Here is a 12,800-nt window from a genome sequence, read left to right as displayed (position 1 = left end):
AATTTGATTAAACTCTTAATTTTCTTGTGGAACATGTATTTGCTTTGTTAGTAGTGCAAGAGTAAGCTCCTATCCTGAAGATGGCATACGTGTCTCCTCTATAGATACTTTTCCTATTTGATTCACTTAGCTATTGGGAGTTTGTATTCAACAAGCTCAAATGAAAACTGGAATTAGTATAAAAATGTGTCTGCACCAGCTGACCATTAAGAACTTGGTTCTGGGAGTGCTGTTTAATTAGTTCTGCAGAACTAGTCAGTTTTAAGTATACTATGTGAGTATTCTCATACTGTGTATGTTCTTGAAAGAATATTATCTTTTAGAGTGGAACGGGGTGGGAATCTCTGTTTTAGGGACGGGAACAAACAGAAGAATCCTTTCTTGGATTGTCTGTGGAGGTTGTTTTTGTTTTTATGGGATGGTCACTACAGCGAACCATAACACACAGAGGTAGGACAATGCAAGAAAGACTTTTTTTGTGTGCAGAGGTCTGTCTTGAAGGCCAATCTTTAAAGCGCTTCACTTGTTTTTGAGGAAAAATATGATGCTTTAAATTCTTGGAACTGTTTTTCTGCATTTACAGCATTTTTTTTGCCATATCAATATGAGATAGATTAAACCTTTTTATATGGATTTTTACTGTGTAAATATTTTCATTTGTAGACATATGTGTAAAAGAAGCAATTGTTTAAGCTTCTTTCCAACTCCTCTTGTTCTTCTTCCTCCTTCCCCCCTAATTGACAGGTATAGGATCTTTGCCAGGAGAGAAACATGCCTCAGTGAAAAATTCTCCAGCCTCCTTGACTAGCTCTGGTAAATCCCTTGCCAAATTCAAAGTGCCTGTCAAAAGATCGGTGCTTGAGAGAACACCTAGCCTCTCATCAGTCAGCAGCACTCAGAGTGAGCGAAGTCTTTTCAGCAGTAATTGTGAGTATGTGTGAGGGTTATGGGTTTTAACTGATAGCCAGTGTCAACTGCTTGTTGGAAAAAATCCTCTTGGGAGGGAGTCCTGGCTGACAAAGGCCTTTATTAATTCCAGTTGTACTACTTATTAGTTCTAGGACTTACTTTTTTGCCTCTTAACTGAGAGCTTTCCTTTTTGAGACATGCTGCCTGAAGGAACTTTGAGCCTTGGGTTGTGGTTTGAGTAGCGGTTTTGGTACAGCTCCTCTTCTACCCTGAAAGATTACAACCAGTGTGTTCTTCAGCAAGAGTTTCCTAGTGTTTACATGTAGTGTAAAAAGAGATAAGTCTGAACAGAATGGTTTACTTGTCATAATATTTGGAAAAGCACATTACAGGTTTTTGATACTAAATGTTTTTTTGAACTGGATTATATCTGCTTTCAGAGTTTTAATACAAAATGTGTAGATGAAATCAAAGACTGGTAAGTGAAATTCATTTTAGAAGGTAAAACTTTGCATGGGTAGACTTCTATAATCTCTAAGGTAACTGCAAGCATCAGTGTATGACCTAACCAAATACATCTTGATTAAAAATCAGGGAGGAAAAATAATAGAACTAGCTGTGATCTGAAGCTATACATCAGTTGTAGGAATTCTGGTGGCAAAAATATGTCGTAGTATTAGTATTAGTAGTATTAGTAGTATTAGTATTCCCAGCTGTATATATTCAAATAAGTACATTCAAATATTCTGTTAGTATCATGTCATCTGTTATATCTTGAAGACTGGGCAAACGCCTTTTCTTTGTGCCAGATGTCACTTAAATCAGTCTTCAATGGACTGAGAAAGAGAACTGTGATTTATCATACATCTGTAGTTTATGTATGCGCATATGCATGCCTACTTAACTAAATTTTCTCCTTGCTTTTTCTTTTCCCCCCTGTAGTGCCTTCATTTAAAAACTAAGACTTAACATATTCCTTAAAGGAATAAGAGTACGTGTGATAAAATATACATGTGCAGATCGCTCTGTAGTCAGATCGGTTCTGATACTGTGACAGCCATGTTGACTTTTGCTGTTCAGGTTTAGGACTGCAGCTGGAATTACTAAGCAGCTTTGTCCTCTCTTCGTTTTGCTCCCTCATGTAACAAAGGATGGGGTCATCGCTTTACAACAAAGGAGTGTATTCAGATTAAGTGTCCAAACAGATGACTCCTTATTTAGCCTGATTTGCTAGCTGCTGTAATCTGTTTTGTCCACTGCCTTCAAGCTTACAATTTTTTCCACTCCGATTCACGAAGACCAAGCGAGAGCAATATGAGAGGTTGAACATGGCTGCAGTTTCCTAGACTTTAAGCTTGCTTTGATCTTTTTAAATGACTATACCAGGAGGACTCCGCAGTTGCACAGAAACTAATTTTTCTCCTATTATTTTTATCAATTCTACGCTAACACCACCGACTGACTCAGGAAGCCACTATGATATTACCTTACTGACATTGCTGGTAGTGGGGTCTTACAGCTTTTGCATTGTTCCTTTGTTAGCCACGTTTACTGGGAAAAGAAGTAGGTTGTATTCCTTTTTATTTCTATTTTAAAGCATGCTTTTTGTTTTGTGGAGGTTGGTAAATATATGCAATATTTTGATTTGCTGATTTTTTGTGAGATTATTTTTCTTTAGGTGTGATTTATGTCTGATAGTAAGGTTTTCTGAGTATAAGGACTTTAGATTACATAGAATTCATATGTTAGTGAAATTTTTATGATGTTAAATTGGAAAAAAATTAAGAAATTTACTTTATAATCTAATATTAAGTACAGTGCTGTTCTTGCTTTTTATTCTTTCATTTAATCTACTGTGCAATAATGTCAGGAAAAAAATTGTATTTGTAATCCTAAAATGTTTTTATTAGATTGGTGGGGGACACAAAGATCAAAATCGGAGGCTTACGCTGTGAATGCCATGAAATTTATGACAAACTTGTAGCTCTGTCAACAGTATTAATTCAACAAAGTCACCTGGCTTGTTTTGCTTAAGGAGTTTGCCTTGTATTAACAGAGAACAAAATGACACAAGTGCTTCTCTTGCTGTGTCAGCGCAGCCCTTTGTTATAGGATGTCTTTAGATTGGTAATTCCTTGTGGCAGCATTAGGGATTTTTTTGTCTAATGAGCACTTGAACTTTATGATCTTTTTTTCTCTAAAATGACTTCCAATTTGAGAAGTTTAGAGATCATGAGGTGTGAAATGCTGTTGTTAATAAAAGCATATTTTTCATGCAGGCTGTCAGTTGGAGCATTGGAAAATAGAATTTCTTTTAACAGTAGAGAAATCTCAGAAATTTTAGTGCTGAGCTGAAAATACTATAATTTGAATGTAGTGAAATGTTTAAACTCTGAGGTTAAAAACAAGAGTCCAAATTTTAATTGCATTAGAATAATTACTAATAAAGGAAATAGTGTTTCAGAAGTTAAAAAGCTCCTAGCAGTTGAGCTTGCACTTCTGAACAGTCAGTACTTCACTAAAATTCTTTTAATGAGTTGAGTTTTTTAAACTCTTTCGATCTTAAATGGGGTGAGATTATTTCATACCTGTCCATCTTCAATCAGGATTGCAGTAGCTGCTCCTAATTCTGTGAATAAGCAGCTTTGAGTCATATAGTGATCAGACTTTGCAACTCTGCCTTTTGTTTTCCTATCTGCATGCAGCCTGGTTAGCTGACTCCAGAGCTTTTAATGGGGTGAAACAGTGCCCTAACTAGTCCTGCTCCAGAAGGCTGCTTGTTTATCCAAAGTGTTACTTCCATGGTGTACTTCTGATTTTCCGACTGGTAGCACACCAGTCTGTAGGCAGTTTTTAACTACTTGCAGTGAACTCTAAGCAAAAATCCTTAATGTAGTGATTTAAAGAAAAAGTTAAGGACTTTCAGGCCCCATGTTTTACCAAAACAAATTTGTTTTAATCTGATGTTGATCAAGGTCAGACTCCCACAGAATAACTGTTTTACTGATGTGTTATGCAAATTGTTCTTCATGTATAGATCCTTTTGCAATAGTTAGCTTTTGTGCCTTTTGAGGAGCTCCAACTTTCTTTATCTTAAAAAAAGAGGATGGCTTTGGTTGCTTGTGTTTCTACAGGAGACGGAAGTTCTGTCCCTCTTTCTGTGATTGAAAATGTATTTAGTGGCCAAAAACCATCTTTTTGAAGCAGCTAACTTACATGCTTTATGCTAGTGCATTTAAAGACACTAAAATTATCTCAAGACTGTGTGTTCCATCTCTTGATGAACAATATTAGACAAACCTTTAAAAATAGCCCAATAGCCAGCCTCATTAAAATACTAATCTAATGCAAACCTGATAATACATGCCAAAAGCTTTCCCTCTCTTTAATGACTAGAGAAAAGAGCAACAGTGTGACCAACTGTTCCAGAGTGACTTAGTTTTTGCTTGTCTCTGGTAAATGTCATGTCAGCTTCTTATTCTTTGTGTCAGTATACATAATTTTTGTAGTACCCAACACAATGTGTACTTACTTTAGAAGTATTTTCCGATTTTTTTCTAGAAAAGGGAAACAATGCTTTCCCAAAATTTCAGGGTTTTGTTTTTCAAGGAAAAATTTCCATTGTGGTAATAAACCCAAACTTCTTTTAAGGTCCTTCAGCCTCTAGTAAGACAGACTTGGCTTCATCAAACTGTTTATGCTTAGAGCAAATTCTTTGTCATTCTGCATTGCAGCTGCAAATGCCACAGTCATCAAGAATGGAGAATGGCCTTCAAAACCAGCCTGCCAGAATGGCACTTCGGGACCTGTCCCTTTGAAAGCACTATCAAGGCCTAGATTGCACTTGTTGAAGTCAACTCCTAAAGGTACGTGGATCTGTTTGTAGACAGAGTGAAAGCACAGCTCCTGCTGTTACAGTACTTTGCCACTTGCAGGTATCTACCTCCTGAAGCAGTGTTTGGTAATGGTGCTCCCGGAAAACAGTGCGAGGAAGTAAAATCACATCAGTGATGCTTCGAGTGTTGTAAGACTTTGTGGGAAGGTTAAAATGTTCTTTGAATTGTTGTAATTGATGGAGGTATTTCAGGGAAATGGAAGAGGAGGTCTGCACTGTGGTACAACAGAGGTTTGCATGGTACAGGGACTACGTGCACCTTGCTACATGGCAGGTGTCATCGCATGGGGTTTACAGTATTTTAATAAGAGTTCTTTTCTTTCAGAAAGTTCAGGCTCAGATTCTGTGGCTGTTGGTAACCTACCCTGAATTTGTCCTGAATTGTTCTTGTCCTCGTGCAGACTTTGCATTATCTTTACCCCTTACAGCATAGAGAAAGGACCTTGGGAGGATGGGGATATTTTTTTGAATAAGGTATTATTGAATGAAGTATCTTCTTTCGTAGATCAGTGTCATTATCTCATCCTTCCAGGGGTGGAGTCCCAGAAACAGCTCAGCTTTTCATGCTGCTTTTTCTTAATATTCTTCTTACTGGCTGAATTGGAAGCTTTAATTTTTAATGAAGATAAGGCAATTGTACTTTATTATCTTGTGCTAAAGAAAACACTAAATGTACTCCTTGGCTTTGTATTAAACATTGTTCTGGTTCCAGTTCCTGTTCAGGACAGGACTTCTTGATCAACCAACAGTGCTTCTTCCACTCAAGCCACGAACACCAGTTGACAACTCATTCTCTGACCAAAATTAAAGACATAATGGGAGCAGATAAACAAGCTTGCTGTGTCTCTTTGCTAAATCCTAGCTATAATCAGCTTGCTTCTGACCATCTTTGTGATGAACTGGTTATTGTAATTGGATAAACCTAATTAAATACTGTACTCCTGCTTTAGACTTAAGCTGGTATCTGACATAATTGAGAATAAGTAAGAGATGCCTGCCAAATATCATGCTGTAATGACATGCTTTAAAATAGTAAACAGTGAGAAGAAACAGAATTTGCCACAAACCATAAATCACTTTGAAACAAACACAAATCATATGTGTCTCTGACAAGCTGATGTTTTCTGTGGGGGGTAAAATACATGCAGCACAACTGTGCATAACTCAACATCATCAGCAACCTGGATAGAGTTGATGGAAGCCTGCCTTCAGCACCTGCAGGAGCAGGGTGGCCAAAAGAATCTGTTCAGTGTTACCTGGACTACTGTGTTGAGTTTTGGGGCCTTCCCAGTTCAAGAGGGTTGTTTTGAAACTGGAAAGGTCAACTGGAGACTTAGGAAGATGGGTGGGGTCTCTGTCTGCTGAGGAGAGGTTGAGGGAGTTGAGCTTGTGTAGTCAATGGCTTGAAAAGGACAGCTGTAAGGATCATGGTGCCAGACTCCTCTCAGTAGCACCAGATGATGTGGCAGTGGAAAATGCTTGCAAGTTGTAGAGTGGGACATGCGCCCTTGCCCAGTCATGCCATAAAAATTCCCTTCCTGGAGGTTGTACAGCTCATCTGGACAAAAACTGATTTTTGTCTTGATGGTGAGCCTGCTCTGAGTGGGAGTCTGGATAGCTGGAAAGAGGTCTCTTTCAGGCAGTATTTTCCTTAGCTGTGTTCTATTAGCTACTGTTTTGAGACTTTAAGTAATTAGGTCTTAGTGCTGAAGTGAATTTTTCACTAATGTTTTCTCCTGCTTAGAAGCTTTATTAAAAACATCATTTTATTCCAGTATGAGTTCTGGTAAAGCAAAGCTAAGTTTAAATATAGCTTATATGTTCTAGGAGGTGTATCTTTGTGTGTTTGAGTAGATTTGTGCATCTTGTACTTAAATGTGTAATATTAGATATGTCTTTAATTGGCGACATAGTTCTACTTTAAAGTTCATCTCAGCTTTTACTTCTAGGAGCCAAAACCAAGTCTCCTTCACTGAACCAGTGCACACCAAAATCAGCTGGGCCACTGCACTCAGGAAGGAAAGTCAGTGAGATTAGAGGTAATCAGCTGTTGGGTAAAGTCAGTTTCTCACTTTTTCTTGAATCCCTCTGTATTCAGGAAGAGCAACTATGCTCTGACTTCAGAGTAATTGAGATGGTCTGCCCATTTTCCTTGCAGTTCATAGTACTGGAGACTGAGTCTGCAAAGTGTTCCTTACGTATTTGTTTAAGGGGCATTCATTGTCTACTGTCTGCTTGAAACTTGCATCCCTTAATGACCATTTAACAGACAGTCTATTAAATGATGTTCTGTCATCCTCTTGTAAGATTGTATGCTTGCAAGACACAAGATAGACTAGATTTTTGTAAGTTTGGGTTTAAATTAAGATTCTAGAGAGAGCATGGTGGTCAGCTCTGTCTGTTGAGGATATTTGCTCCACTTGTATGTTTCTGTATCAGCCATTTGTTTTATCTTTAACTTTTAATTGCAATTAGTAATTTCTGCCAAAGTGAATCAAAATAATAGGTAAGAATCTTCAGGAAGGCTTTGTAAGACAAAGTTTTTGCCTTGGGAGCGAAGTTCCATTTACAAAACTGAGGTGAGGGTAACAAGTATGGTAGCAGTACAAAGTAGCTTTTTCCCATTGAAAAACCTGTTGTAGGATCACACACTATTTGTAAATTCTGAAAAAAGGTGCTGTCAAAAGACCTTTTGTGAACTTCTGCACATGACTTTTGCACTTATACCTAGCAGTCTGAAAGATTGCTTTCATGTAGTATCCTTAATAAGGTTCTGAGGTGAATTTTCACATAACTCCAATGCAGGTAGGGCGGATTAACTTTTTCAGTGTTTCATTTGTATCTAACTTGCCAAGTAGCATGTTTGAGTATTCGTTAATTTATTTCACCTTTATGAGCATATAGGTGGAAAAAATTTACTATGATGATAGTTCCTAATTATCTGTGGTCCTCTCTGAATAAGTAAAGTAAAATCGTCCTACCTGACTTAAATGAAATATGATAACTGTAATGGAAAATACATGTTTGGCTTAATGGGAATGCATCTTGTATTTTCTTTGCTCTCTTGAAGTGTAATTTTTTTTTCTCTTTCCTGAACACCGTAGGTTCTCCTGGAAGAAATGTACACCAAAGCCTATCTTGTTTGGGTCCTGGTGAGTTTTCTGAACACATTTTTATATTTTCTGTGGTGCAACTCAAATTAGGTTTATACATTATATTAGTATATTGGTTCTTTTCTTGGAAGAACAGATTTGCAGTGGAGAGTTCTGAAATTATCACTGACTTCAGTTTTAAAGGTGGAAAAAGGTGTTTTGGGTTTTGTCTATTTACTGTCTTCAGGCTACCCAGGTCTTAAAATATGCAATCTGTGCAATCTGTTACTCTGTTTCCTGTGAAACTTTAGAAGTTTTAAATGGTATTTAAAAAGAAAGAAAAAAAAAACCCACAAAAAACACAAACAAAAAAACAACAACAACAGCAAAAACAAACAAACCAAACAACTCTGGAAATGAAACTTGATATAGTCTTTGCTGTTTAGCCACAGTGAGCTAAGTAATGAATGAATTCATGTGTTGTGGCGTTAAAAAAAAAATACAAGAATCATGCACAATCTTTCTTTTCTGGAAGGTTCATTGTAGATAACCTTTTGGTGTGAGCTGTCTCTGTGTATCACTGCAGACTACACTTGTATAAGAAGTTGAAATTATCCAAGGATGTTGATGTGTGTGTCTGCTCATATGGCAAGGGGAGGGAATCACAGCTGATTAAATGGCAGATGGCGTTTCAAAATCTGGCAGAGTTTTAAGGACTTTCTGTTGCGTTTGTTTTGGTTCTTGTGCCAGTCAGGACACCTGGTGCCAATTTCTATCTGCCAGAAGACAGAAAAGTCTTCAGATTACGTTTCTACTTGCAGCAATTTCCAGGTCTTTTCAAGAGAGTTGGCAGTCTAATTTAGTTTCCTGAGAATCAGCATGTATTTACTGAATTAAATGCTGCTTGTAATTAATTACTCCTTGAAAAGCCCTTTTTGAGAGATACTGAAGATCATTGGAAAGCTTTCTGTCCCTTGAGTGAATAGCAGATGTCTTTCTGAAAGAGATGCTGTAGCCAAGCAGATGTTGTAAATTTTTGAGTCTGGAATTATTGGGCAAATCAGTTTTGACCTGCAACTCTGGTACTGTGGCAGTATGTTTTTGATTTCCTGTAGTCACAGCATAAGTTTAATGCTTTTGTCTTTTACTCTCTTGGGTGTCCAATGTGGATATATCAACTGTAGTTGAGTACTTTGCTATCTTCTCTTAAGGGTCAGTGCTTGTGTCATACATAAAGTGTAAGATAAGACTTTGCACAAAGTGCTTGTTCTTTTTGTAGCTTTTATTGATATTTGGCTGAACTAATGTTAGTTTAGGTAAAGCCTGACACTAAGTTTCAAGAGCTCAAATGTAGTCTGCTGTATAAGCATGTAGAGGATGATTCAACTGGCAACATAATGTCTTGATCAGCTCAATTGAGGAAACTCATGATGGGCAACAAAATCTATTTCTGGACTAGAAATTAAAAAAGTAAATTCCTCTTATGCCTGCTAGCAATAGTCTCAAAATATAACTTTATTTCCCCCTAAATTTAGTTGTGGCACATTCTCTCTATTTTTCATGCAGAAAATTAGTGCTCCCTCCCCTTTTTACTAGTTTAATATAATTCTGCTTGTGATTCATCTTTTCCAACTTAATAAAGCATGTAGTTACATAGCTTTGAAATGCTGGATATGATGCCTTTAAAACACAGCCTTAAACTCCAAATTGGCTGTAATAGTTAGCGATTCTTTAGTAAATGATCTTTAGCATCATACTTTTGCCAGTAGAATGGCTGTATTTCAGTGTTTGTCTTAATAAACCTCAACTGTTTCCTGTACTGAGTCAGCTTCCAAAATTGGATATGTTAGACTTTGAAGTTAACAAATTTCTAACTTAAACAGAACATTAATATTATTTACCATTTATGAATGCAGAGTTTTCTGATGGAGTATTTTGCATTTTAAAGAAAGATATTTTTTCCCCATCCTCACAGTTGCAGATAGTTCCTACAAAATAAAAATATTGCATGACTGTTTGAATGTTCTGCAGTACAATGTCTTACATTTTAAGAAAAGACAAATGATCCTTTTTGAAATGAACTGAAATAATGTCAGCCAGTACCATGTAGAATGAGGCCCACTATCTTTTTTTTTTTCTGGGTTTTTTTGTGGCTTTGATATTATAGTGGAGCTTTGTTCTAGTGATTGCAGCTAGTATAAAGCTTTTGTTCTTTCATTTCAATGCCATAGTTAAGTCTATGGATTTTAGCCTTACTCAGTGAGGAGTTCCAACCCCACTTCTATTTCTTAACCCTGTGCCCAGGACTAATTTCTTGCAGCAAGACTCTGGTAATTGATTGCAGTATTAAGACATTACTTAAGTGTCTAGCTCAGTTGTTCACATTGCTTTTCATACTTTAAGGATGGAAAAATAGCAAACTTTTCTAGATACAGTGTCTGTTCTCTGACTATTGGTGCTCTTTCTCCATTTTCCATTCATTTACAGAAGTGGTGCAAAGCCACAATCTTCTTTCTGATAAAGCAAGCCACAACACAGTTAGTGTGCCTGTAAAATTGGAGAGACATGTATATTTGCTGTTCATCTCTTGTTAGTGTTAAAACATTCACAGTATGTCATTTTGTGAATTCTGTATCTTTCTTGGGTGATTTTCAGTGCATCGAATAACCTTTACAAGTTCTGTGGTGTATTTCTTCAGCACTGGCTTTAAAGCTAAGGCAAATTTAACTTCTTGGGAATGTTTTATTGTACTTTTAAACTTGCTAACTTCAAGTGGGGCTGTTTGTGTGCACTTACCATAATGTCTGTGAATATGAATAAAAATGTCACCTCTTGTGAGATGGAATTTTGAACTGATGCAAAACTGCATCTAAAAATGGGTAGAAGTTAGTGCTGTTTCCTTTGTTTCTCCAGCCCTCCCTGTAGAAAAAGAGGCCTATGTCTAATACCTGTGCAGGGTATTACAGTGCAGTGTGGGTGAACGCGGTGGGTATTCACATCTCACGTCTCTGTTGTTGACTGAGCATTAAGGATAAGTTACAATACAGTAATCTCTCAAACTATGTAAGCCAAGCAAAAGCAAATATCCTGTTTGGCAGTTCCAAAGGTAAAGCAATCATTTTGGGAATAAAACATGTAAATATTTATTGGAGGGCTTGTCCTGTTTTTCCACAACGCTGAAAGGGATCTATGGGCTGTTAAGGATAACAGGTTCCACTTAAGTGTGCAGCACAAGACTTACCAGGACAGCTAGGACAACTGCTGGATACACGTGTAAGGTGTTATTAAATATGTTATATGTTGCCATATTGTGATGGATTATGCAGACTGGAATCAGTTAGTAAAGGCTGTAGAAGCCATCAAAACCAAAGAAGCTTTATCAAGAAATGGTATATGCTCTGTCATGGTATTCTGTTTTCTTACTCGCATAAAGTATGGCTGGTTTAGTTCAATCGTTTGTGAGAAAATATAACACTGGGAGAGGGAATAAATTCAATCAGGAGGCTTATTGCAAAAGTGAGTAGTTGTGCTGATCAAGGTTAAATGAAAAAATAAGATATAAATGTAACAGACCATGAAGCTCTCTCTTAGAACAGGTTGTTAAAGGTGGATGCTGGCTCCTCACTCAAACTCTCATACTCTCATAGGATGCTTTTATTAACAAAGTACTTTGGTTCAGACAGAAGTTGGAGGCATACTTTAAGGTTCATTTTACACCCTTTTCTTTCATGCTCTCAGCCATCCCTGTTAAAACTCAGAGGAAAGAGTTCTTACATTGTAGATTCTTGGATAGAATAGGTTACCTTCAAAATACTTGCACTTTCCATGTCTGGAAGACACAGGATTAATGTATATCACACTCTGCTTGTACTTTAACAACAACAAAAAAGACTTAATATTTTAAAATTATACATGATACTATGACAAAATCTGTAAAATTTCTTTAAAAATGGGGAAGACTGTTCTGAGAGCTGGTGAACATCATTAGGAATGCCGAATACTTAGGTCTTCATTAAATTCTTTCATCTAGCTGATCATCTGGAGTCTTCAGCATGGTGGCAGATTACCCTACTTATGAGGGATATTTAGTCAAGTGACTTGATAAGGGCTTTGTTTCTCCTTTCATATCTGATCAGGTGGTCTTTTTGGGTTTGTTATTGAGTGGGGAGTGATGTGTATTGCTTGTAAAAGTTTTTGCAGGTTGTAGAAACATTGTCCAAGCAGTGTTCTTGTTGCTTGGAAACCTGAAAAGGTCTTGATGTATATGTGAACATATGTGCCCTGGCAGCCAAGAGGTACAGATCTTCCATATTCAAGAAGAAGCCTTTCTGACTAGGTTTAACCAGGAATTTCAGTATAGTTGTGTTGAGACTGGATTCTCGATCTCTGCTTTTAAGAGCTTTAGCGTTTCTAAATAAGTTGGGGTTGTCAGTTTTTCTGTCTCTGCCCCTATTTCCAAAAGAAAAGCCAGGAAATCCTGCAGAAAAACTTGGAACACTTTTGTAAACTCTTTGGGTTGATGCAGGAACAAGATTAGATTCTGTATTCATTTAACATAGTTAATATTTTACACACTGGAAATTCCCAGAGTTGAACAATGTAAATTAGTGTTTCTCCTTTATCCCTTGAAAAGCAACAATGAGATCGGGCTTAAACCTCTCTTTGCAGATATTGCACTGTGCGTTGGATTATTTTGTTGCCTTTCTAGCTGTAGTAAAAAGCCAGCCATAGTCTGTTTTTTAGATTTTTTTTTTCATCCATGGGAAATAGGAGGACTATCTGAATTACTTAATTGTCTCGTGATCTAGCCTTAAACATTCTCTTATAAACAGACAGCAAAGCTACTTAGTGTAACTATTGCATGTGAACCAGCTATAAAAGCAGGTACTCATTTTGCCATCTCT

At 37.0% G+C, this 12,800-nt stretch overlaps 1 protein-coding gene across 6 annotated transcripts in view; it reads left to right on the top strand.

Moving 5' to 3' along the window:
• The window catches only part of MTUS1 (microtubule associated scaffold protein 1), a 125,113-nt gene that overhangs the window by 52,289 nt on the left and 60,024 nt on the right, over window positions 1-12,800 (top strand). For 3 of the 6 annotated variants that reach the window (XM_050337594.1, XM_050337593.1, XM_050337595.1), the window contains 4 exons: window positions 745-927; window positions 4,644-4,775; window positions 6,754-6,843; window positions 7,909-7,956. In XM_050337594.1, coding sequence (XP_050193551.1) covers window positions 745-927; window positions 4,644-4,775; window positions 6,754-6,843; window positions 7,909-7,956 — 453 coding nt within the window. Of the gene's footprint in view, window positions 1-744; window positions 928-2,097; window positions 2,473-4,643; window positions 4,776-6,753; window positions 6,844-7,908; window positions 7,957-12,800 lie in introns of those variants that run through there. The other 3 variants (XM_050337599.1, XM_050337598.1, XM_050337597.1) reach the window with 3 other exon arrangements.

This window comes from Myiozetetes cayanensis, unplaced genomic scaffold (assembly GCF_022539395.1).
Source record: "Myiozetetes cayanensis isolate MyiCay16 unplaced genomic scaffold, myiCay2020 scf7, whole genome shotgun sequence".
Taxonomy (NCBI): Eukaryota; Metazoa; Chordata; class Aves; order Passeriformes; family Tyrannidae; genus Myiozetetes; species Myiozetetes cayanensis.
This window is presented reverse-complemented; position numbering and strand designations above follow the sequence as displayed.